The 27,400-nt window shown below is 40.1% G+C and overlaps 1 protein-coding gene across 1 annotated transcript; it reads right to left on the reverse strand.

Moving 5' to 3' along the window:
• Positions 1 to 976: 976 nt before the first annotated feature.
• rogdi (rogdi atypical leucine zipper) lies at positions 977 to 27,400 on the reverse strand. Its single transcript, XM_048609671.1, has 11 exons — positions 27,344 to 27,400; positions 25,947 to 26,018; positions 22,484 to 22,566; positions 19,535 to 19,589; positions 16,932 to 17,012; positions 13,825 to 13,920; positions 11,745 to 11,843; positions 11,008 to 11,121; positions 7,698 to 7,747; positions 5,615 to 5,741; positions 977 to 4,385 (listed from the first exon to the last, which is right to left on the reverse strand). Exons 1-11 carry the CDS (start codon positions 27,398 to 27,400, stop codon positions 4,344 to 4,346), a joined length of 876 nt encoding a protein of 291 aa, XP_048465628.1. The 3' UTR covers positions 977 to 4,343.

Genomic DNA, 27,400 nt, shown 5'->3' on the forward strand with positions numbered 1-27,400 from the left:
TTCACATCAGCAGCATAACTATCACAATAAATCAGTGTTTTATCCAAACTAGAGGAACACTGAGGAAATTAAAAAAAATCATTTGGCACACTGGTAGTCTCCAAACATCTGTTATAACATCTCGGAACAGATTGATAAGAAAATATCTCTCATTAGAACATAATTTTCACATTTTATCTGAAAGATTTTAAACACACATTAACACAGATGGCTAAAAGGAAATCTCAATTTGCAGATAAAGGAGGATAATTAAGTTAATGATTAATTTCATGACAGTGCAATGGAGAAAATGTGATCACAAAATAAATAAAGGGAGCATATATTTAGGATTGAAGTCTAACCATTCATTGCAGTCAGGCCCACTGATTCAATGTGGGCTTATACCAAAACTGAATTCTGAAATAAATCAATGCTTCAAAAGCCAGGAATCCAGAGAATTTCCTGACCATTGAGTGTATGAAGTCTACTGGAGTATATTTCAAACTTTAAAAAATATATACTTAAAGTGTGCATTTGAGATGTTCTTGAAGTCAATTCTTTTTCAGGATAAAAGTCTCTAATCAAAAGTGGAAGTGCTGGTTTTGGACAAGGTCACAAGTCACACAACACCAGGTTAGAGCCAATAGGTTTATTTGAAATCATTGTGATTTCGAACAAACCTGTTGTACTATAACTTGATGTTATAGGACTTCTGACCCAAAAGTGCATTCCACAATCTCTCCTCCCGAGCGCTGCCTGGATGATCAGCCAAGGTGCTGGTTGATAGGAAGCTTCTCTGCTATTTCTTGCTGTTGACTTAAGGTGTTAGTGGTTTCTTGCTATCCTGATCTGGAAAAAACAGGTTGGATTATTGTATATGAAACCTTATTTTGAAATCATATCTATAAGCACTAATCCTGGCCTCAAACATACCACAACCAGGTATTCTCACACCAACTGTATCAATGGCACTTTTTCAATTGCCACAATCTTGTGAAAGTTCATACAATTCCCATTTTATTTTAAAACTTTGTAGTCCATATGGCACAATCTTAATCGACATTGGCAATACTTAACCATTCCATCATAAGAATGAAATAGGAATGCTTTTTCATTAACAATCATATTTTGAAGAAGTAATTGCAAAGTGTACAAAAATGGACATCAACTCAATACTGATACTGAACAACTATACAATTCTTTGAGATCAATACTTTATTGCAGATATAATCTGAACAATTTGCTTGGTCCACAAAACATACTGAATAATTTAAACAGTCATTAAATAGAATTGGTCTCAGTCACATCATTACATCAAGAGCAAACACAGAAACATAAGCATATTCTGCTTGAGATTGATCGCAGGAATTGAACAGAATATACATTTAACATACTGGATTCAAGTTACATGATACTGGAAGACATCACAGCTTTTTAAAAAGATAAGCACTCATATGGCACATCCTCATCTATTCTGCCTTACTTTACCCATATTTGAGTTTTGGGTGAGTTAACTGACCCATGTCACACGCTCACCAATCCACTCTGCCTGATGCTTGGGTGAAAAGTACAACTCGTAACGTTGGTTCATGTTACAATAAAACAGGGTTACAAGTAATGTGAAGAGATGGTGATGCTGCTGCAGCAGTGTTCCTGCACTAGTAATCCAAGAGGCACAGACAGTGCTCTGTCTAATACAAACCCCATCATGGCAGCTGGGAATTGAATTTGACTCCAATTAATTATGAAATCGAGAATCAAATATTAGTCTCAGTACTGGAGCACAAAACTATTATCAATTGCCAGTAAAAACTGGTTTAGGGAAGGAAGTCTGGGCTACCTGTGACTCCCACAAAGGTCACTCTCAACTGGCTTTTTCAATAGCCACAAGTTAGACATACAAGAACTGCAACAGATATTAGATGGACTGCAATTAAAAGGTTCATCACCACCTTCTCAAGTGAAGTCAGGGATGGACAATAATTGCTAGCCTTCCCAGTTACCCCTGTATCCATAAAAACAATTTTCCAAAAGATTCCACATCGGGGGTTCTGCACATTGCCCCAAGACTTAATGCACTCCAGCTGGGGTGTGTACTACTCTTAAACCTTGCAGCAAAGTGAAGGACTACTTTCTACTCCAGTAATAAAAAAGACTGAAGTTGCAGATAATTTCACAGACTGAGGCAACAGGTTTCAAGAAGGTGGAAGTACATTCTGGCTGCAACCTGTTGGAAGTCATGTGAAAGAGTTACACGGAGACTCGTGGGATAAATGCTGTGCAAATCAAGGAACTGGCTGCCACAAGCATTTCACATCATCTTACACAAGCACATTGGCTAAAGCCAACAGAGAGGGGAATGCAGGGCTCTCTGATGTTGCTTTTTAATTGTAAAGATCTTGTTAAATTCTTAAAAGGCAACAGCATGTAATAGTTCTACAAAGTGTTGGCTGGAACATTTACCAGACATGAAAAGTACAGTAGTTTGAGAAGGATCACCTTATTTGGTGGAAATATATGACTGTTTGAACAATGCTCAATTTGATCAGTGTTGAATATATAATCACAGTATTGTTCAGCAGACAGCTTTCAAATTGTGTCCCTTAGATATTAATTTCAATATTCACAAAATAAGTGAAACGAGTATTATTCCGCACTATGTCAAACTTCATTTACATCAAACAGGCTTAGTTTTGGATATCCTCAGCTCTCAACCTAAGAGAGAGGAAAAAGGTGGCAATTCTTTGTACTGGAGGCAAAGGATGCATGGATTAGAGGCACGTGGGGTTACGTTTTTTTTTAAAAAATCAAGTTTTGGACAAACCAGTGACTGTGAAGATAACACATTGTACTGAAATTCAATATTGAGAGTTCCCAATGTAGTTCCATTATGAATGGTCGTTTTAAAATTCATTTCACATTCACAAGCTGAAATACCAGTTGTCTATCTTGTCAACATGATCAAAGAATTATTGTCCAAATACAATAGAAACATGCAGCCGAAACATAAACACTGGTTAATATTAACAGTACACCAATAGCATTAACACACACAGACTAGCCATGATTCTTCCAGAGGGGATACACAAATACACTTTATATTCTGCACAAGGGAGTCTGTTAAAAATCTGATTGAAACTCTTCCTACATCTTAAAACCATGTCCTTTTGGATGAATGGAACTGATTATATTTTCAACAATGTACAAAGATTTGCTGTGCAGTGAAGACATGCTGAACCTATTGCCTCTATCCTTTATTAATGCTGTGCAGTTCAACTATGCAGTTTTAATTCCAATTACTGCAGTGTCAATTGCTTTGTTTGCATCCATAAGATTTCACACGAATAGAAAGCGCTTGTCAGATACTCCAGGCGCATATGGGGCTCTCACTTAGATTGTTGGAAATGCACATTTAGTTAACAAACTACAACGCTTCTAGCACATCTTAGAAGTTGAATATTTGCACAAATTAAGTTGTACTCAGTGTCTTTTTCATTTTTGTTCATTCTAAGTTGCTGAGTCATTAAAAGACAAATACATAATCAGAGGTTTACAAATTCTGATGCAAAAATAACCTAGATACAAGATTTCCTGATAAAGCAATCACAAACAATGGATCAACTAATTTATGACCAGCACAAATTCAAAACTAATTAATGCCATAGTAATTTAATGTACAAACTGAAAAGTATGATCTGTCTAAACTTAAATATGACTACACTTCGATCTTTCATTTTTTTCTGAAAAAGGAAATCTCTCGAAGGCAGGGGGATCTCAAAAATAAAGTGAATTTAAGAATGTTGGGCTGGTCCACCAAGAGGTATAATGTATAGCTTTTGTTCTTTGATTTCCCTAGTTACAGAATTACAGAGCTTCAGTGCTTGAACATTAAGCTCCACGGAGAGATAATATTCCCTCTTTTACTCCACATAGCCTGCAACTTGGAAACAATCAAAAGTGCACAACGCAAAACCAGAGAGATTCTGGAGAAACCACTGCTCCTAATTCAATATATTTGTGACCATCTGCCTTTCAGCAGCTCTGAACCACATCTTCATTAACACTAATACTTTAACATTAACTTCTACCATAAAGCTGACTGCAGGGTTAAAAGCTCAAGACTGCATTTGTTTTATAATTCATTTCCAATATCGCAGGTCAAGCTCCAGAAAAGGAGTTAATTTAATAAAGTGAGACAAACATCAAGGATTGGAGGGAGAAGTGTAGTGTGTAACTTAGACTTTAGAAATTAAGTATACTGCCCAAAATATTCAGAGACAGTATATACAGTAGACTGCCTAGGAGCTGGGGCGGGAGGTGGTCACCAAGTGCAGATTGATCTTCATTTAACCTGTTGCTCAGGATCAGTAGGGCTTGAAGTTCCAGTAACTGGAAAATACAGAAATCTGTAAAGACAAATTAAAAACGTTGCAGCATCTAATGGAAAACCACACTGGGTACTGTCTTTTCCAAACTTTCAAAAGATGCAAGTCATAACATTCGAAATGAAACAAACAGCTTTTTCTTTTTTATAAAGCTCCATAAATGGAAATATTAAAATCACTGAAAATCATACACTGTGACAGGCTCTTAACTAAACTCAATTACAAGATCATAAGATACAGGAGCAGCATTAGGCCATTCAGCCCATCGGAACTGCTCCGCCATTTGATGATGGCTGATATAGTTCTCAACCCCATTCTCCTGCCTTCTCCCCATAACCATTGATCCCCTTACTAATCAAGAATACACTCAATGATTTAGCCTCCACAGACCTCTGTGGCAATGAGTGTCACAGATTCACCACCCTCTGGCTGAAGAAACTCCTCATCTAAAGGGTCATCCCTTTACTATAAGGCTGTAACCTCAGGTCCTGGTCTCTCCTTGTAGAAACATTTTCTCCACATCCACTATATCCAGGCCTCTCAGTATTCTGTAAGTTTCAATTTGACACCACACCTGCCCCACGCCCCAACTTCTAAATTCAGGGTACAGACCCAGGGTCCTCAACTGCTCCTCATGACAAGCCCTTCACTCCCAGGATCATTCCTGTAACCTCCTCCAAAGCCAGTGCATTTTCCTTAGATACAGGGCCCAAAACTGCTCATTATATTCCAAATGCTGTCTGACCAAAGCCTTATACAGCCTCAGTAGTACATCTGTTTTTGTATTCGAGCTCTCTTGAAATGAATGCCAACATTGCATTTGCCTTCCTAACCACAAACTGCACTTGCACATTTATCTTAAGGGAATGCTGAACTAGGACTCCCAAGTCTCTTTAGACTTCAGATTTTCAAAGTCTTTCCCCATTTAGGAAATAGTCTATGCCTATATTCTTCCTTTCAAAATGTATAACCTCACAGTTTGATCAAAAGGCTTCAAGATGCATTTAATTTGGGGTGGGGAAATCGACCAGAACACTTTTGCCCACTGAGGAGCCTAGCTGTTGACATTCAAAGCCCAGAAGTAACCTGATGAAACATATCCAATGGTAGAGCAGCACTTTAATTTAATGTTCCACCAAGTCAGTTATATAACTGGCTTCTTATAAACAGAAAGCAGTCAATTACAAAGAGGCTATCACAACAATATAAAAAAGTATTTCTGATTAATACACAAACTAAGCAGACCATACCTTATCCTTCAGTTGCTGACAAAGCTGTAGTGCGATAGTAAGGAAAACAAGCGTGTCATTTAGCCAAGGAACCACACACTCCACTTTGTGTACATGGCTAACTTCAAATTTCTGGTTGTTAAACTCACTGCAACAAAATCAAAAATATACACTGAAATTATTCTTTACTAATATTACATTTTTTTAGTTCAGAAAGATAACCCTTGCTGTGTGCTTTACTGTTAGTGCAAAGGAGCTAGCGTCAAGGAAGAGCTTTGATGTGGTGATGTTAGAGTGGCAGCCTATCGTGGAATTTCAACTCCGAGAATTTATAGCTGCGAATGAACTACTGGAACCAAGGGAAGAACTGGTGGGAAGTGCAAGATTTCTGGCCCTCCGAGATGGCATTTTCTCTTTCGTTCTTTATATCTCAATGAGTGAATGCTATTCACAGGCAAGAGGATAGATGATGCCTTGTGCATCTCCACTGCAGAGAAGCATCTTGCCCCTGAAAACCAATCTTGGCAACACATACAATATGAATCTCAGGAGGTAGACAAGGCAGCCTGCTAACTCCATGCCCCGTATTTAAATAGTGGAATTGCACTTAAGATAGTGATGTTCTTATAACAGACAAGCCTGCTGTAAAAGCAGAGATGTGACTGCAAATTTGTTTCAAGAGTGCAATAGTCAAGACACAACTTCACCTGCTGCACCAAGTCACCTCAACAATGTAATTTAATAACACAATAGTGAGAAAAATGGGTCAGGCAGCATCCCTGGAGAGACAGCAAGCTAACGTTTCGAGTCTAGATACTCTTCAGCACTTGCAGCTCTGATGAAGAGTCATCTAGACTCAAAACGTTAGCTGCCTTTCTCTCCACGGATGCTGCCCGAGCCACTGTGATTTCCAGCATTTGTTGTTTGCGGTACAGATTCGAGTATCTGCAGTAATTTGCTCCTATTGAGAAAAATGGACTGTATTGTGGAATTTGATCCCAGGGAAAATCTAGGAAGACCTCGTAATAATGCAGTGGCTTGCTCAAGTCAGAAAAAAAACATATAGCCCTAACAGTGCCTCGATACAGCGATTTAATATTTTCATCCCACAAGTCTAGGATTTTCTATTCATTCTGGACACCCAATGCTGCATCACATGAATCTTTTAAATTGAAAATGCCAATTGTGGCAGTTTCATTAAAACCCATCCTTTTCCCAGCCTCCTTCAGCTCTGAAGTCAAACTGGACTTGAAATGTTTCTTTTCCCAGATACTGCCAGACCTGCTCAGTTTCTGCAGCACCATGTTACTAGTTCAGATCAGCAGCATGTACAGTACATTGCTTTTATTATGGCAATTGTGTCCTTGTCTATTATTTATATATTTTTAAAAAATTAACTTATGAAGTGTCTATAGAGATAGGAGAGATCCATCAGAAACGTCAAGTCGCAAAATCAGCTAACATCAATTAGGCATCGTGATATCCCTCCACTCACTCGAGTGTTTTTACCTTGTGTCACACTGAAACTGCTTTGAAGGTATGTGGGAATACGGAAGAGCATTCAGTATTTTAGCAAATGCTTTACAAAACATCAAGGATTTGTAATTTGATGAGTTGTTTGGATCCTGACCCATTTCAAATTACTTTCTTTAACCTTCATCAGAATTTCACAGCAAACATTTTCTGTGATGTCCAAAATGACACAATCAAAATGAAACCAGAAACCTCCTATTCGTCATTACAAAATACATACAATAAGCAAATACTACAGAAGCCATCTACAAAGAAATAAAATGTCTTCATGAGAACACACCAAATGCTAATGCAACACATACAAATAGAAAGAGACTATTACTCAGGCTTCTGCTGCTCCTTCCATTCACATTCAGTTGCCCCACAAAGATATAAGGAGTCACTTGTTCAGATGTTAACAGCGTCAAACCTCAATGTAAAGCATATAGCTCGCTGGAAAAGATTGTCAGGTTTGAGATACTCCCTACCTTCCAACCTTCACCTGGGAAATTTCATACTAAAAACCCAAGTTTTGGTCATAATGGAATTAACGTATCTATTTTGCACGTAGGAAATTCAGTGGAACACTTACAACATGGATCCTGGGTTGTGCAGCACAGAGCTCCCGGCAGGTTTGAAGTTCTGTAAGGTGAAGGGCAAAGCTGATGAGAAGATAGTGCCAAAAACCACACAAGAGTCTCTTAGAATACAGGACTCTTCAGTCATTTCACTTTTGGGCTGGAAGGTTGACAGACAGAGAGAGAGCGCGAGACAGAGCGAGCCAGAAAGGGACAGCGAGAGACACAAGGAGAGACAGAGATTAGGAAGGGTAGAATGATATGCCTGCCAGGATAGTACCGGTAAAGCACAGGGTTGATCAAATAGCTCAGACAATTACTGAAAGATGTCGCTTTCCCACTTTACTCTGCAGCAAGATCTTTAAAATCTAGAAACATAAGTATCTCCTTCTTAAATATATTCAGTGACTTAGCTTCTACAGCCTTCAGTGAAGAAAAACTCACAGGTTCACTGCTTTGAGTGAAGAAACCTTTCCTCCTCTCAGGCCTAAATGGTCTATCCTGTATCCTGAAACTGTGTTCCCTGGTTATAGACTCCCCATCCAGGGAAAACAGCCTCATAGCATTTAGTTTGTTCAGGCCTGTTAGAATTTTATATGTTTTAAACAGATCCTGTCTCAGCCTTTCAAACTCTTACACATACAGGCCAGTCGAACCAATCTCTCATGTATCAGCCTAGTAAACCTTCACAGCACTCCCTCTATGACATCGTATGTACCTTCTTTGATAGAGAGACTGAAACTGCACACAATAATCCCCAAAACCTGTTCAGCATCCATCTATCTGGATAGGTGCAGGTTCAACAGCACTCAAGGACCACACAGGACAAAGCAGCCAACTTGACTTGCACCACATCCACATCCACTCCCTCCACCACCTATGCTCAGTAGCAGCAGTGTGTACTATCCACAAGCTGCACTGCAGAAATTCAAAGAGCCTCAGACAGCACCTTCCAAACCCATGGCCACTTCCACCACCACCTGCAAGTTCCCTTCCAAGCCACTCACCGTCCTGACTTGGAAATACATCGCTGTTCCTTCGCTGTCATTGGGTCAAAATCCTAGAATTCCCTCCATAAAGGGCATTGTCAGTCAACCCACAGCACATGGTCGGCAGCTCATCACCACCTTCTCAAGGGGTAAGAAAGTAAGCTTTGTGCAGTCAGGAAGGAGATCACATCCAGAGTGAGACACAGCCCAAGATAAGCCGATAGCCAGGATCAGGGGCCCAGCACAAAAGAGTGACATACAGGTTGAAACCGTGAGTTCATTGGTTGGTGATAGCTACCAATTTGACTATTATACGTTCATTTCAGATTGAAGAGAAATATTTACAGGCAACAAATTGAAAGGCCAGAATGAAAATTTTTAAAATTCAAATTTAAGAACCAAGTAATTAAAACAGAGATGCCGGGCTGGGTGACATGTTGTGCCTGTGTGATGGCGGAGCTTGTGGATTCCATTGTGGTTCATAGTGACCACATCTGTAGCACATGTTGGTTGCTCGAGGAACTCCAGCTCAGAGTTGATGAGCTGGACTCTGAGCTTTGAACATTGTGACACGTCAGGGAGGGGGACAATTACCTGGACGCTGCGTTTCAGGAAGCAGTCACATCCCTTCAATTAACTACCTTGAATCTGGTTGATTGTCGGGGACAGGAGGGTGTGATTATAAGTGAAGCCAATAGAGGAATCCAGGAGGTAGTGCTCAAGGAGCCTATGCGCTGTAGGGAGGATAAACAAACTGACCATAGCATCATCTTTCAAAAGAGAAAGCTAGTTTTAATCAAGGATAGTATAGTCAGTGTATTAACCACTGTTCTCTGTGGCCAGGATTGAGAATCCTGAAGGTTGTCTTGTCTGGCTGGTGTCCAGATGCAGGATCTCTCATCTGGGCTGCAGAGGAACTTGGTGTGGGAGGGGAAGTGTTCATGGCCCACGTGGGGTAAATAGGAAGAAATAGGAAGAGGAAACAGTTTCTGTTGAGGAAATATGAGCAGCTAGATGCTAAAGAAAAAAGCAGAACCAAAAAAGGTATATGCTCCGGATTGCTAACGGGGACACGAGCAAAATGGCACAGGGTCATCAAGGTTAAAGATATAAATGCGTGGCTCAAAGGTTGCTGTGGGAGAAACGGGTTTGAATTCAGGGGACTTGGCACCAGTACTGAGGAATCCTGGAGAAAGGTGAAACCAGATGTATCAGTGTTACAATTGAGTAAAGGTAACTACAAAGACGTGAGGGAGGAGCTGGCCAGAGATGATTGCAGGGGGGTCCTAGCAGATAAGATGGCAGAGTAACAAAGGCAGGGGTTCAGAAACATATCAGCCACAATCAAAAGGCAGAACAGATTCGAAAGGAGCAGAATTAGGCTATTTGGCCTATGTCTTATGGTCTAACTAGTGAAAGGCAATAAATGTGGGCCCAGCCAGCGATGCACACACCCCACAATTGAACTAAACGGAGCTCAAATCCTCTTGCAACGAAGGCCAACGTACTACATGCCTTACAAATTGCTTGCTGAAACTCTTGGTTTATTTTCAAGACCAAACGTCCTCCGCGGTTCTACATAATACTGTTCCTCGAGTAGACAATTCTTTCCTCTGAAACCAGCCCAAAGCTATTCTCTGCTCCTTTTTAATTCTTCACACCAGATAATTACTAATCATCGAACTGACTTAACACTAAAAGAGCTACCCTGGAGCTTCCTTCAACTAGCCAAGACCAGTGAAGCAACTAGCACCCTTTAAATCCTCAAATTTATTAATCTGAGATTTCCTCAGGGTTCTGCTGGCGAACAAGAGAGACTCTATCACCTTGCACCTTATCTTGCAGGCTTTGAAGAATGACCCTGCCCTAAGAGATGAAGTGTATCTTTGGAAAATCAGGAAAAAAATTTTGGAAAAAGGCTTCCTATGGCCCCACGGCTATGTGAATCATATGGCCCTTTCGTTCAGACAGAACTTCTAAGTAGTGAGACTTTACAATCCCCAACTCCATTCAATCATGAAAATTGGAGAATTTGAAGAATAATAATTTATAAAACATAACTCCCAACATCTCCTTGAGAGATACGGAAATCATCACTGAAGCCTCGCCACATCCACAGGTGAGAACATCTGCATCTTCTTTCCAGCAAAATAGCTTGGGGTCTCATTCAATCCTTTAACAACCAAGCTTGTTATTGGGCACAATTCAGAACAGGTCACTAACCCCCTTCGTCATTTTTTGGTTACCCCAGATTAAAGACACAGCCCTAAAATATAATTTTACAACTTCCATACTTGTGATTTAATTCAATCAACATGCTACTGCCAAACATTACCTTATTCAAATTGGGCTGCAGAAGATGGAGCTGGTAGACAATCAAACAAAGTTTGCTCAGATTAATGTAGAAGTTCGCAAAGACATCACCGGGAAGAGGTGGTGTGAACATTTTCTAAGAGAGAATTAAGATGTACAGGTAGTACAATAAAAACAATAAGACAGTAGCTTAAACTGATGAAATGAAAGTTGAATTCCTTAACAGCATTAAGGGTATTTTGGTTTATTATTTCTAGAAAAGTCCTAACCTATTGGAATATACCATTGAAAGTCATTAAGAAGCGTGTTAAGACAAATATCTGTTTGAATTGCAACAAATTCAGCGCATTGGATGTGACTGACTCATTGTGAAGATGCATTAAACTATCATGCAGTGACATGTTTTGTATTAATTTCAGAAAGAGAAATATCATTCACAATCTCTCCTTCAAGCCATTTATCACAAGGGACAAAAACTAACAACAAAAATTGACAACTCTGACATGGATTTTGAGACCAAATAACCTTGAATTACTGCTTAGGACTGCAGTGATTCTATAGCTATAGCAGTGCTGTGAAGCTACTGATTTTTCACTATGTGGTAACGCTGGAATAGTCGATTGGTGAAATGTGACGGTATTGGAGTGAGATTGGAGGGCTGGAGAGGAAGAAGGAGGGGGGAAGATTGGGTAGGGTAGGGTAGGGTAAGCAGCAAATGTAAAGACACTGGTCAGTCACAGGAGTAGGATACGTGCTCACCATCAAACTGCTCGAGGCTACTTCCGGGAGGGTCATTGCTGCAGGCGTGGTCAGTCTATTGCGAGCACGGGTTAGCTGCAACATTACTGCATCCATGAGCTTAAAAAGAAAATGACTATATTTTGTTAGGTACAGGTAGAATTTAGGACAGATTAAATGATTATTGACAACCTTTTGCATTAATTAATGACAAACACAAATATTAAGCTTCACTTTAAAAGCAGGTGAAAAACACAGCCCTTCATTCTGCACTGACATTTATCTTCACTGTGGTTTCTAAACTGACTTCTGCTTCTTGGGCTAGAGAGAGTCTCAGCCAAGTAGCTGGTTTCTATCGCTTTTCAACGCAGCTGCAGAATGAGAGGGTGTGCCACAATGGTTTTAAGAAAGATAATTATCTTCACAAGATAGATCAGAAAACATGCCAGCAAGTCAGGTTTGCCTCAGTACCAGTAGAGAATTGTGCCATATCACTAGTGAAGCAGTTCATAAAAGTGAAAACTAAATGAATTTTAATCTTCTGTAGCTGAGGATACACTGAAGCTACTTTATCATTTTGACACTTCAGTGGTTGTAAGGCATTTTATAAATATCTTGCAATTAGCCTTCATTAAAATCAGTTTCATTTTGTAATTTTAAACAAAATCTTTATTCTTCTCCTTCTAATCAACCTGTAACCATGAGAGGTTACAATTAAGACTTTCCTGTAGATGGATTTTATTTCTGTCTGCTCTGACAGCACCAATTCATGCCGGGCCTCAAAAGCCAAAAGGCAGCCTCCAGTAACACCAAGGAGGCTTACAGCTAGATAAGACCAAGAGACATAGGGGCTGAAGTAGGCCATTTGGCCCAACAAGTCTGTTCCACCATTCAATGAGATCATGGCTGATCTCAACTCTAATTTCCTGCCTTTTCCCCGCAATCCTCAAACCCCTTACAGATTAACAATTGGTCTCTCAGCATTGTGTATACTCAATGACCCACCTCATAGCTGTCTATGGATAAGGCGTCCTTAGAGTCACTGGCTGGTGGGGGTGGTGTGCGCGTGCGCACGCGCACAAGTGCGTGCAAGAGTGTGACTGCCAGCGTGTAAGCGCAAGTGTGTGTGTGTGTGTAAGAATCCTCATCTGTGTCTTAAATGGGCAACTGAGGTTATGCCCTCTGGTCCTCGACTCCCCCACAAGGGGAAACATCTCCGCATCCACTCTGTCAAAACCCCAAAGAATCTTGTGTTTCAATAAGATCACCTCTCATTTTTCTAAAATCCAATGAGTACAGGCCCAAACTAATCAACCTAACCTCATAAGAAAATCCCTCCATACTAGAATCAACCTCGCGAACCTTTGCTGGACTGCCTTCAATGGCAGTATATCTTTATTTAAATAAGGGAACCAAAACTGTTAGAGGTATTCCAGCTGTGGTCTGACAAGTGAGTGACAGTAAAGACATTAGTGGTACCATAGCACCAAGACCCTGTACTCATGCAACATTTACAAGCAAAGCTGCTGGGAAAGAGACAAGGGAAGAAATTTCACCAAACTGTGGCACTCCTGTTGCCAATTTGGCAGAGACTGCAGTGCAGATCAAGGAAACAAACCCACCTATGCACCTTAGGTATGGACTCGATAAGATTCCTGAACTTTTCAGGGAGTCTATGCTTTGCACTATCTTTGTCAGAAAGTTGTTTGGAAACAACGTTAAAATTGGAATAAAATGTTAAAAGACTGTAAGACAGTAATTTGAAGTATAATTCCCCCTTCCTACTCTACACGAATTTCAGTTAGTGGAGTGTGTGGAGGCGGGCGTGTGTGAATGGGTGGCACTGGAGAGGGGGGAGGCAAGTTTAGCTAGATGAAAGCAGACCCATCATTTTCCTATCACAGTTTAAAAAGTGAATTTTATCTGGACACAGAGTACCTGTAGAAAGAAACCACAACGCAAAATAAATTAATAAAATAATTGATGACATTGAAACGGCACACATAGTATTTTTTAAAAGGAAGCAATTTAACAATTGAGTTAGGGATTACTAATTCAAGGCTACTTGCTACTGTGCAATACGTTCTGAAATCTGACTGACCTTGTTGACTTCTGCCCCACTTTTAAACTGGTAAGTCTGATCTCTGCTGTTGAGAAGGTACAAGGCCTGTCCAATATGATTCCTGGCATCCTGAATCTGAGAAATCAGAGAGCAAAACTTTAATAAAAGGATTGAAGAATTTGAAGTCGCTAATGGCAGAGAGGATGAGGGGGAATGAAAGAGCTCTAAACAATCAGGAAGAAATATTAGCATACAAGGAATGGTGGACATAAGAGTACAAGATAAATTAGAAAGTAATAGGTGTACATGGTCCATTAACCTCCAAGTTTCAACCTAACATTATCCAACTAGGCATAGATACGGCAATACTGACTATTTTAAGTTAGCAAAATACTGCTCCAGTTTTGTGGGCGGCATGGTGGCTCAATGGTTAGCGCTGCTGCCTTACAGCACCAGGGACCCGGGTTCGATCCACCCTCGGGCAACTTTCTGTGTGGAGTTTGCACATTCTCCCTGTCTCTGCGTGGGTTTCCTCCAGGCGCTCTGGTTTCCTCCCACAGTCCAAAGATGTGTAAATTCGTTGGATTGGCCATGCTAAATTACCCAGAGTGTTCAGAAATGTGTAGGTTAGGTGCGTTAGCCATGGGAAATGCAGTGATAGGGTAGGTGATGGGTCTGGGTGGAATGCTTTTCGGAGGGTCAGTGTGGATTAGTTGGGCCAAATGGCCTATTTTTCACACCGTTGGGATTCTATGGATTTTGGCAGAAAATGGTGCATACATGCCGACACAATAGAGATAATTGCATCATGTATGTATTTACTTGATCATAAATTGTGTAGAATGGAAACCAGACAACTCAAAAAGATGATTTTTTTCACAACCGTCACTGGACTTCCCTCCACAGATGCTGCTAGATCTGCTGTGTTTCTCCTGCACTGTACTTCAGATTTCCAGCATCTGCAGTATTATGCTGTTATTGATAAAAACAGGATATTTGGTCCAACAGCTCTCTTGCTGGTGTTTATGCTCCACAGAAGTCTTTTCACACCTTATTTAAATTCACCTAATTTGTCAATTTCATTCTCCCTCACGAACATGGAATATTCAGTAGCTAAGCAAGCTCTCAAATATCAAAAACCTCATACTGCTTTATGTCTTCATATTTTGACAACTAACACTCAAAAAAGATGGAGGTTCCCCAAGTATTCGTCACATTCTCAACTACGTTGATGTGTATCAATCAATTTTAATATACTGATCAGAAAGGCATCTTGGGCATTTGGATTCCCAATTAGCTATGTGTGGCTGGTGGCAAATGTATTTACGCCATCATTCCAACCCATTAACCTACCTTTTTTTTAAAAAAAAGCTTCAGGCATCCCCATAATGACTCCTTCTACCTACTATTTTTAAGGCAAGTGGGATGGAGAAGAACATTCTGATCTCAGGTCTAGCCCCAAAGGCGCCATAAGGTACCATGTGTCATTCTTCCGTAAAGTCAGAAGTCACATGACACCAAGTTATAATCCAACTGGCTCATTTGATATCGCGAGTTTTCGGAATAATGCTCTTTATCAGGTGACAAAGGAGCAGCGCTCCGAAAGCTTGTGATTTCAAATAAACTTGCTGGTCAATAACTTGATGTCATGTGACTTCTGGCTGTCTACCCCAGTCCAACACCGGCACCTCCACACATTCTTATGTAAGAAATACCAGGATTCACGATAGGATCTCTTAAAGAGAGTATCAGGTTTATTTTAATTCTGTTAGCATCGGTGTAAGAATTAAGAACAATTTAAAGTATTTGGTAAAAGAAAAAAAAAAGTGACCTAAAGGAAAATGATCACCATGTGAAAACAATTGAGGTCTGGAATGCACTGCGTAACAGTGTAGTACAGGCAGGTTCAACTGAAGAACTCAAAAGGGAATTGGAACTATTTTTTGAAACAGAACTAACGTGCAGGGTTACTGGAAGGCAGGAGGATGGTACTAAGTAAATTCCTCATTTGGAGACCTAGTGCAGACTGATGGGTTGAATGGCCTCCTGTTTTTTCACCACTTGGGAGATTACGGATTTGAAGCAATAAAAAAATGAATTGAAACACGAATAGCAGGGCTTGGAACATGAAATAGATGACTGACTTCTTACTTGAGGGCAAGTGGGGCTGTGTTTCTAAACAATAGTAAGTACACAAAAAAAAACCTCAGCAAGTCAGACAGTACCTTTGGAGATAGAAACAGATTTAACATTGCAAAGGGTCTAGGCCCGAAACGTCAGCCTTCCTGCTCCTCTGATGCTGTTTGGCCTGCTGTGTTCATCCAGCTCTACACCTTGTTATCTAACATTTCAGCCTGATGACTTTTTATCAGAACGCACATTGTAGAGACATCGACCTGTTCCACCTCTCCACAGGTGCTGTCAGAGCTGCTGAGTGCATCTAGGCATTTTGTTTTCATTTCAAGTTGCTCCAGCTTTAACTGCTAAAAATACTGGATCAGGATTGAATCCAATTCCCTGTCTATAGATTCTTCATTGCTATAGAAAACATCTTCAGTATTTTCTTCCCCACCCCCCCCCCCCCAAGACAGAGGAGCTTCAGGGTGGAATTAAGGAAACAGCACGTGACAAAAAGTATCAAGATTCACTGCTATCGAACATGAAGTGTTGCTGTAGTCTATGTCTGAATTGATTAAATAAAAGCACAAAGAAAAAGCATCAAACCATAGAAAGGTTTGGCACAGTAAAAGTCCACTGTTTCTGCTCCAGACAAAACCAGAAAAATAAAAGCTAGCCATCTATTTCAAACCCACTCGCCATCTTGCAGGCCAAAGCTTTGCAGGTTACAGCCCTTCAGGTGTAGATCCAGGTACTTTTAAATGGGTTTCTGCCACGAAACGGTCTGTGAATTTCAGACACGCACCAACATATGCGCGAAAAGGTTTTTCACCATGTTCCACTAATCCTTCCACCAATTACCTTAACACTACGACTATGTTCCTGGTAACTTCTCTCTCCTTTAAGCCACGTTTATTAACATAACAGTCTCTTTCTTTTTGAAAAGAAAGAGGACAGGTAACCACACTAAAAAGAATGAATAACTACATACAATGATGGAACATGCTGTTATAAAAGAGTGCTTTTACCTGCTGCAGTTTCCATTGTTTGTCCTCCCTGAAGGTACAATGCAGAACCTGATTGTGTTTTGGCAGCCTCAGGTTAATGTCCTATTGTGGAGAAGAGATATTCAGTTAAATTACAACCACAGTCTCTTGGACACAGCAGGGGATAGTTGAACTCTTTATATTTACACAACGAAATGTTGTTGTGTCCATACATCACAGCTAAAGCAAAATTGTCAGTCTAGCTATTTACAGTTTCATGATGAAATAATGAAGTTAAGTAGTGTGCTTGTACAGTTGCACTGCCAAAATTATCAACTTACTTTATTATATATGTCATAGAACAAAAGGGAACTATTCTCCTTGATTAGGAACTGCACTGTCATACAATTACTAAATTCCATGTCTCCAGACAACAATGTGCAAATAAAGTAACCATTACATTAACTACTATTTTCGTTCAGTATAAGTGCTTCAACATGGCCCCATGGACCTTTTTTTGAAAAGAGGAAAATAACTTTGTTTCCAAGTAGTAACTCTTCCTTTTGCTTCCTAGCCCCTGGTCGAATGGAGACTTTGTACCGTTCTGAAGAAGGATCATTGGACCTGCAAAGTTAACCTCGTTTCTCTCCACAGGCACTGCCAGACCTGCTGAGCTTACCAGCAATTTGTTTTTGTTTCTGATTTCCAGCATTTGCAATTCTTTGGGGTTTTTGAGTGTGCGCTTGCCTGGTTTCAAATTATGCTGTCTGAGAGCTTCTGGGAGCTGGACATGACCGAACCAAGGATAATTCCTTTTCATTTTTCTCTCTTTCCTTGTATAAGGGGACAGCTGATTTTTTGCTTGGCTCTTTGTTTGCAAAGCTGGAGGGTGCTTGGAAATCTACAGCGTTCACAATGGTTATCTAACACAATGCAACAATTGTGCATTGTTAACAACACAATCTTAAATAAAAAGCACTTACTTTGGGAAATATGTTTAAATTTTCCACAGTACATTAGAATTTCTTCAGGTTTCAAATGCAATGTGGTGAACACCATAATTCCTGCTGACGTCAAAGGGACATGAAATAATGTTCAAACATGTAGATTTTCTGCTAGTCAGTCGTTATTCTAGTACAAGGAGACCCTGCGAAAGCCTGTCATACTGCATGGAAAGAATTGCCCAGGAAATAAATTTTCCTATAGGCAACTCCTCGAAGCCTGGAACCCTCCAAAATGGTTGGATGGTTGCAATGAAGTTAAGTAAAATAGTTACTTGGCAAAAGTTAGACTATTAAATATTTAGTATTGCAACATATTCAACTGATCCCATACTTAGCTCATATACTCCCGACTACACCTGCTGGGACCTGATGACCGGTCCCCTCCACAAATCCCCCCACCACCTCTTGAAAAAAAAAACAGCCCAGCGCCACTACCCTTGACCAAACGAGATATCAGCCCTCCTAGCCAAAACCAATTTACCATCCCATCCTGACATTCCTGACCTACTGTAACACTTAACTTGCCGCAGTGCAGCCTGGCATGCCACCCACCTGGTACCCTAACCCGCATCACCTGGTACCCTACCCATCTGGCACGGTACACTCCCATCACTTGAGTGTCAGACTGACATTATGTATTTACTGTTTGACAGCAGCCATGAAGGGAGCTGTTAGACCTTTAATTATCAGAATATGGTAACTGACTGCTGTGAAAGGGAATATGGTAATCTGACTCCCAGCTGTTCAGCACTATGAAAGAACTGTTGGAATGGAAGGAGTCCTGAATCTCCTAAAATATTCAAATCGGGCATGGTGTACAAGTTTTCATTACCCAAAAAACCTGAACATTGAGTTCCTCCAAAGGCTTGTTTTCTTTCTATTCATTGACTACAATGCAGACTGCTGTCGGTGATGTCACCGTTTATCATTCATCCTTATACCACTGGCTAGCTTCCTTGGCGATTTCAGAAGCCAGTTAAGTATCAACAACATTGTTCTACATCTGGAGTCAGATGTAGGCCAGACCAGATATTCATGGCAGATTTCAGAATGCAAAAAAAGGACAAAACTGAATCAGATGCATTTTCATGAAAATCCAATGGTTTCCACAATTTTTTAAATAAAAATTAAATAAAAATTGTGATTTAATTACTGAATTTAAGCTCATATGCATTGTGATGGCATTACACTCCGCTATAATCACAGAATCCCTACAGTGTGGAAACAGGCCCTTCGAGCCAACAAGTCCACACTGACTCTTAGAGCATTCCACCCAGACCCATCCCCCTATAACCGACCTAATCTACATATCCCTGAACACTATGGGCAATTTAGCATGGCTAATCCACCTAGCCTGCACATCTTTGGACTGTGGAAGGAAACCGGAGCACCTGGAGGAAACCCACGCAGACACGGGGAGAATGTGCAAACTCCATGTGGACAGTTGCCCGAGGGAGGAATCAAACCCAGGTCCCTGGTACTGTGAGGCAGTAGTGCTAACAACTGAGCCACCGTGTCGCCTTAACATGATCTGTTTCATTTTAATTAAACTGTATTAGCATTGAGTAATATTTTCAGTTGAAACTAAAAGTATACTATTTGAGTCTGTGATGACTTCATCTTCATGCTGTATGTACTCACAGCCTGAGTCAGTGCATCGCCCTGCAATGTGAGGACACCCTTCACCTGGTCGGCTCTGGAAAAGAAAAAAAAAATCTCAGAAAACACTCATACATAACTCAAGTGGGTTAGATTCAAATTTGCACTTAATCTGAATTTTAAAAAAACAAACACACTATGTACAGTTTATATATCGAAATCATTATTGGTCGAGGAAAACTGTGATCAAAAACTTCAGTTAATAGACCCGGCAATTATTTAATCACTCCATCTTGCTCTTCCCGATTTCTAGGTAGGAAACCAATACACAATAACCTCAATTACTTCAAACAATACATGGCATTTCCTCCTTCCAATGGGTCTTTGCAATGAGCTTTTGCTGGGGAGGAGAAATTTAATGGATACTGTTGCCACATCCAGAACAGCACATGGTGCAAGACAGAAACATCCTAATTCCCTGACTCAACGCTAACATCAAGAGAGGCTCTATTTCATAAAAAGTGGGATTTAGCCAGAGGAAAAAATTAAAATAGTTATTGCTTTTAACTAAGTTTTTGATGAGGTAACAGAATGTTAATGAAGGATGTGTGGTTTATGTGGTAACATCCTGGGCATTATTACTGACCAGAAACTGAACTTCACTTGCCAAATAAACACAGTGACTACAAGAACAAGTCAAAGGCGAGGAATCCTGCTGTGAGTAACTCACATCCTGACTCCCCAGATCTTGCCCACCGTTGATAAGACGGAAGTCAGGAGTGTGATGGAATACTCTCCACTTACCTGGATGGAACAGCTCCAACAACACTGAAGAAGCTTGACACCATCCAGGACAAAGCAGGCCACTTGATTGGCACCACATCTACAAGCATCCACTCCCTCTAACACAAACACTCAGCAGCAGCAGTGTGTACTATCTACAAGTTGCACTGCAGAAATTCACAAAAGATCCTTAGGCAGTTATCTTCCGAACTCACTACCACTTGAATCTAGAAGGACAAGGGCAGCAGATGCATAAACACCAGCCCCTGCAAGTTCCCTTCCAAGCCACTCAACATCCTAACTGGGAAATATACCATCTTCGCTGTCGCTGGGTCAATCTCCTGGAATTCCCTCCCTAAAGGCATTGTGAGTCTACCTCCAGCACGTGGACTGCAGCGGTTCAAGAAGGTAGTTCACCACCACCTTCTCAAAGGAAACAAGTAGTGGCCAGCCAGCAACACCCACATCCCACGGGTGATTGAAAAAAAAAAGGACTTCCGAAAGGCTGACAATGATAAAGTGCTAACAATGAGTACTGTATCCCATTGTGGGCACTACACTTAGGAACATTATATAACGGGTATAGAAGAGATTGGTTCAGGGCCGAGACTCTTCGGTTGCAAGGGTAAATTGCTGAAGCTCGACACACGAAGGTCAAAAAGAGATTTTGATAGCAGTGTTCAAAATAATGAGGGATCTGGGCAAAGAAACAGAGAGAAGCTGCATCCTTTGGCAGACAGTCAAAAACCAACGGACACTGACGTAAGGTGATTGCCGAAGGGCTGGGAGGCAACATGAGGAAAAACACTTTATATTTAAAAGAGCAGTTACAACTTGGAATGTGCTGCCCGAGGGTCTGATGGAAGCAGATTCAACTACAGCTTTCAAAATGGAAGTGGATAATTATCAGGAGAAAGAAAAAGGAACAGGTTGGGGTGGGAGTAGTTTTTGCAGACTAGCGGCAGGAATTTGACAGAACACCTTCTGTGCTGTTCTGAATCCATGACTGATTTCCAGAAAATGGCCAACTTGAACACCCATTTTATATATCTTTCAAAGTTTTGAACAATCACCACCAGCTAATGACTTGCTGCTCAAACAAGTATATTTCCATGAAGATTCACCCAATGTTCCACCAAGGACTGCACAGATCAAGGGATACACACCCAAATGTTATTCAAATTTAAGCCTGTAAGCTATGATTATACAGGACCAGATACAACCATTTCACTCAATTTGATCAGCACCACACAGTTCACTGTCTTTTATCTCCCATTTTATTTTCTAGACAACTTCCCTTTGAAATTAGCCATCTGTCTCAATTTTTTCTCCAGGTAGTCTTTTTTGAACCTTTCAAGCATCATCAGCATGGAACAGTTGTAACTATGCTATCCATTTGTTAGCCTTTCTTGGCTTCACCAACAATCTAGGCTAAGGCACTAGGTTTCTCAGAGCTCAACTATTCATTGCCCTCAGGGATCCTCAAAGGTCTCAATATTATTTCCTCTTTGTTTGACTTTCTCTTCAGAAGTCTAATAGTAAGTATTAAGGTAGCCTTTCATAAAGGTAGATACGTCATGCGAAACCATTTAAAGAAGTTTGAGAACTGAAGCAAGTGACTTCCTTACATGAAAGTACAGCAGGTAACTAAGTGAAAGTGAACACTACAGGTCACTCAATCATCCTAAGAAAGTTAGGAGGAGAAGTGCTGGAAGATGGGTGGGAACAAGTGGCTTGGCTCAGGGAATTGGTAGCACAGGGATCCTATAAAGAGAGGAAAACAGAATTGGAGATTTAGGGGGAAGGAAAACATAAAACAAAGAACAGTAGAAAGCAAGGTCCAAAACAGGTCAAAATGAATACAGAGAACTCAACGACGTGACACTAGTTAGTTGAGCTATACACAACGTGCAATGCATTCTGCAGGTGATCACAGAAAGAACATTTTAAGCTATGGTAGCTTGGACACATTTACAAATAAACAACATTTTACAGAGCCTCCAAACGTTTAAAAAAATCCAAAGCAGTCACCTCTTATTTTTTTATTTATTTTAATTAAATAATCTTTTCCATCAACTTGATTCTTAATCAGTTGGGTGCTCTAGGGGATGTGCATTGATAAACGAAGTTTGCTATTTTTTTGAACATGGTTGCAAAGTGAAAATTATCTCTGCTTGAACGTAGCACAAACTAAAGTCAACTGCTTACGCTGAGCTTCCCAGTTTGAAGTTCTCCTGTCTGGTTTGACCTTCCGGTCCAGTAGCTGACAGAGTAAAACGTCGGGAAGCCTCCTGCACAAGAGGAGTTCATTATTAATGCGAAATTATACAGCAAACCAAGTTCTTTGTTAAGCAACAATAATACATGTACATTTTTTTTGTGATGGGATGTGGGGATCATTGGCTAGACTAAGTTTTGTTGCCCCAGAGAAGCTGCTTTCTTGAACTGCTGCCAGTTCTCTTGTACAAGGACACCCACGACTATCAAAAGCATAGACCATTTGTTGACAATTGCTGGGTTCCTCTCAAAATTTCCAGGTTGAGAGATGTGGTTAAGTGAGTTAAAACTGACTCTGACAGAATTAAAATGATGGCTAACATCCTCCTCAATTTTCACTACCTGGGAGAGTAATAGGGGCAGGAAAAGTCAGAACCTTTAAAACTTTGATGAATGAACACTCAAAATGTCATAACATTCAAGGCTGTGGGCCAATTTCTGGGAAGTGGGATTCGTGTAGATAGATTGGTACAGACTAGATGGACTAAAGGGCCACACACAACTCAAATCAGGTCCCAAGATACGAGCATATCAGATAATTGCTAACATTCCCTGAAAATCCAGAAGTTTGAATCTGAGCAACATCTATTCACTTTGAAACAACAGGTTCAATCAGGAAGGGTCTAGGCCTGAAACGTCAGCTTTCCTGCTCCTCTGATGCTGCTTGGCCTGCTGTGTTCATCCAGCTCTACACCTTGTTATCTCAGATTCTCCAGCATCTGCAGTTCCTACTATCTCTGGGGGAATCAATGTGTTTGAAGCATATGTCAGCAGCAAGAGCATTTCTTGATAAATGTGAAGAGACACAGTGCCTGACTGAGAATGAGATTAAGACCACCAAGAAAGTACTGGGCTTTATTACATAACATCTTTAGTGAGGGTGAGGGTGAGAGATGATTTATACCAATAATGAATTCCACCATGTATTTTGTTGAACATTTTGGTCTTCTGGTGTAATGATAAATCTTGTTGCCAACCTCATCACCCAACAAAAAAATATACAGGATTTCTTCCATTCCTGCTTAAGGGGGAAGTTGTCATAAAAGCACAAATCACAGACGTGTTAAACGTTTCAGTCTGCTCTTAGTTTAGGTTAAGTATCCACAGCATTTTATGCAAACCGACTCCTAGCTGTTAAAATTGCAGCTGACAAAATAGTTAACTGGCCTAACAGCAGAAAATCATGAAAGATCCTGAAAGATTAAGCAAAATAAATGCATCCAGCATGATGTTGTTGCTTAGAAAGGTCATTAAATGGATGCAAACGTAAGAAGTATTTGAATTCATCCACAAGAAGATAAATCCCCAAATAGATAAGCTTTTTAAATTACATTCTGTATTACAGAATTATCAATTAAATTAAATTACTTTTTTTGAAGTGCAGATTGGTTATTTGAGGTGTGCAATGTGTATATGTACAGTGATGACCTCAGCTCTATCAAACTTCGCTATAACAACCTTACAAGTATTCCTGGAAAAAGGAAACATTTTGAACAGATGAAATGTAGAAATAAAAGCTTCTAATGAAGATGAAGGGAAAACATCCTTCGCACTGGTATGTGGGGCATAAGAAAGACTGATATGTGACACACGTTTAGTTACGATTTAGTGAAACGATGGTTCATTTAGATAGGAGTCAGTGTGGCCCAAACAGATGCTGGCAGCAGCAACAGCATTTCCTGATAATTGTGAAGAAGTTGACTTTTGTGACAAAAAGCAACTTTTGTCTTGAGAACTGAATTTTTCAAATAAAATGTAAAGGTCATCTGTCGTGCAAAAGTCAACCACAGCTTTCAAAGGACCAAATCATGTTGTGGTTATTAACTAAAGGTACATGCAGAAACTTTTAGATTCTCTCTCTTCCAATTCTACTGGCAACCTTCCAACCAACTGACAAAACTAATGTGCACAACAGCAACTAATGTTGAAGGAGAATAACAAGCATTGGGTTTCGTTTAAAATGAAAATTGCAGTGATCACCAAGAGGAGTCTTAAACCGTGCCGCAGCAAGAGGTTAAATGTTTCCGAGACTGAAGTTTTGAGACTGAAGAAAATTATCCAATAAACCGGAAACGAAGTGGGGGAAGAAAAAAGATGCCAGAGGAGGACTGAGGAAGTGGCATCAATTTAGAAAAAAAACATGGTATAACAAGCTAATAGGCTTTGATGAAGTGGTAATATGACTACCGATGGAGCCATAAGACTCCTTGCTTAAAAGTGAAAATAGAAGGCATTCTAGAATTCAAGTTCAGAGCCAGGTAAGGCACTGGATCCAAGAACAGATCCCATTTAGAACTCTATCAGAAAACAAATATTTCATACCGTCTGCCAGCTGATCTCAAAGGTAAAATTATCTATCTTCTCTGCTTTGTCATCCAATAAAGGAGAGAAAAGAACTGGACAGGCTGGCTTACACTGGAAGTACAGACAAAACATCAACATATCAGCAACAAAGAGCAGTCACCAAGATTATTGATAAAGCTGCCCTTGTAAAGACGGACCGCGTGAAGACGCTGGTCACAGTGGTTCCATCTTGTTTGGTGGATGGCCACAGAATTAAAGCAAATGATGATATCCAATCACAGAAGTCTTCCTAAAGAGAAACTTCAGAAAGGTGCTGTTGCCCATATTCACAAGAAAGGCTGGACAGATGAAGGCAGCTGCAAGAACTGGGCTGTACAAGTGTGAAATTTGAGATAGAAGGATCACGCAAAAGGAACGTTTGCTTGTCTGGGACATGAACAAATCTGAGCTAGTCAACAATGTAGTCCATCATATGAGATCGACCTGCTGATATGGCAGTCATTCTAATGCCATTTGGCTCAATGGTACCAATAATGATTAGCTGTTGAATGATACCAACTACGTTATTAATGCTTATTAATGCTAAAACAGCAGAAAAATCCTGATGTTATTGGGGCCAATTGTTCGGTGATTTAGTTAGTGATCAGAGTGATCAGAGTGATTTTGAAAGATTTCCACACAAAGTATTTTAGTTAAGTTGTTTGGAGACATGCTTATATTACGTTGGTTTCAATGAATATAGTCTGTAAAACTTCAAAATAAATGTTAGCGAATTAATATGAATTCTTTAGTGTTGCTGGTTTTTACTTTATTCCATGGTGAAAGTCTTCTTTTGGGACTTTATCAAGCAGGTTGGTCAATCCCTCAAAAACATGACCTGTATAAAAGTTAATCCATGACTATTGGTCTAAAGAAATTGGTCACAATAATTCAATCGTTACACAAGGATGAAGTAATTAAAGTGATGTGCTTATTACAGAACACTGTAATGCTAAACGGTAAGTAAACACAATTAAAAATATAGTTTTTGAACAGCTGTTGATGGAAAATTAAAATTCATAGCTGCCTGTGTACAAGAAAGGTGAATTACCTTCAGAATATCCTTCAGCTGTTTAAGGACAGCGTGAACTTCTTCTCGCAACAACCATTTAAATTCCTCCTCCTGAAATATTGCAAAAATGACAATATAAATATTTAACTAAAATAATGTCATTTGCAGACAACGTGCATGTATGTGCACTTGTGTGGGGAGAGGATCGGGGGTTGGTGGTGATGGGTGAATAAGGGATTATTTCACTTTTAAGAGAAAATTATTAGACCTAAAGGCTGACAAGTGACCAGAACCAGAGATCTGTAACCTAAGGTTTTAAAATAAGCAGCAGTAAATATAGGAGAGGCAATGGTTATAATTTTTCAAAACTCCTTAGATCTTGGAAGAGTTCCAGCAGATGAGAAAATTATATAGGTGATACCTTTACTCAAGAAAGCAGTGAGAGAGAAAGTAGGAAACCAATTGACGCATTTGTCTAATGTGTCATGGCAGAACTGCTGGAATGCATTATTAAGGAGCTAAGATACTTTGATAGCCATATCATGTTATCAGACTTAGTTTTTTTTGTGAAAGGGAAATACTGTTTGACTAATTTGTTGTGTGTTTTTTGTGAACTGATAAGTGAGGTGGAAAAAGGGGAAATCAGCAGAGGCAGTGTACTTAGATTTCCAAAAGCTTTTGATAAGATGCCACACGAAAGGTTACTGGTAAAGATGAAGGCACTAGGGAATGACATATGAGCATGGATAAAGGATTGGTTAGCAAACAGGAAGCAGAGTACAGATACATAGATTTTATTCATGTTGGTATGATCTAATTCGTGGAGTGCATGAGGAATTAGTTTTGGATTCTCAAGTAATTGCAATCCATATCAGTGGCTTGAATGAAGGGACAGAATATACAGTAGTTAGATGTGCCTATGACACCAAGATAAATAGGAAAGCAAGCTGTCACGAAGGGGCAGGCAGGATACAAAGGAAAGTTGACAGATTAAGTCAGGTCAGATTTGGATGGTGGAATATAATCTGGGAAAACATGAATTTGTCCATTTTGATGGGTAGAACAGAAAAGCAGAACGCTATTTAAAAGGAGAATAGATGGAAAAGCTTGGTGGTGCAGAGGGATCTGGGTGTTGGGTACGTGAATCCTGAAAAGTCAGTACATAGGTACAAGTGAATAGGAAAGCAAATGGAATGTCGGTGCTTATTAAGCGAGGAATGGAATATTGAAGTAGGTAAGTTTCACTGCAGCTTCAAAAGCCTTGGGTAACACCACATCTGGCAAACTGTGTAGGGTTTTGATTTGCTTATTTGAAAAGATGATTGCATTAGAAGCTGTTCAGAAAAGGTTCACTTGCCTTATTCCTGGGTCAAAGGGCTTATCTTAAGAAAGAATAAGCAGGTTGGAGTTGGAGTTTAGAATAATAGTGATCTTACTGAAACATACAAGAACCCAAGTGGGCTTGATAGAGTGGATACCAGGAGGTTTCCCAT

This window comes from Rhincodon typus, chromosome 21 (genome assembly GCF_021869965.1).
Source record: "Rhincodon typus isolate 14 chromosome 21, sRhiTyp1.1, whole genome shotgun sequence".
NCBI classification, from domain to species: Eukaryota; Metazoa; Chordata; class Chondrichthyes; order Orectolobiformes; family Rhincodontidae; genus Rhincodon; species Rhincodon typus.

Bases quoted from the DNA above. Each gene is read 5' to 3' on its own strand.
- rogdi (XM_048609671.1), bottom strand. From the start codon at position 27,400: ATGGGAAACCTCCTGGTATCCACTCTATCAAGCCCACTTGGGTTCTTG. The intron at 26,019-27,343 runs GTAAGATCACTA...GCAATATTTCAG, and splicing joins TTGGGTTCTTGTATGTTTCA to GAGGAGGAATTTAAATGGTT. The intron at 11,122-11,744 runs GTGAGCACGTAT...ATTCTCTCTTAG, and splicing joins TAGCCTCGAGCAGTTTGATG to AAAATGTTCACACCACCTCT.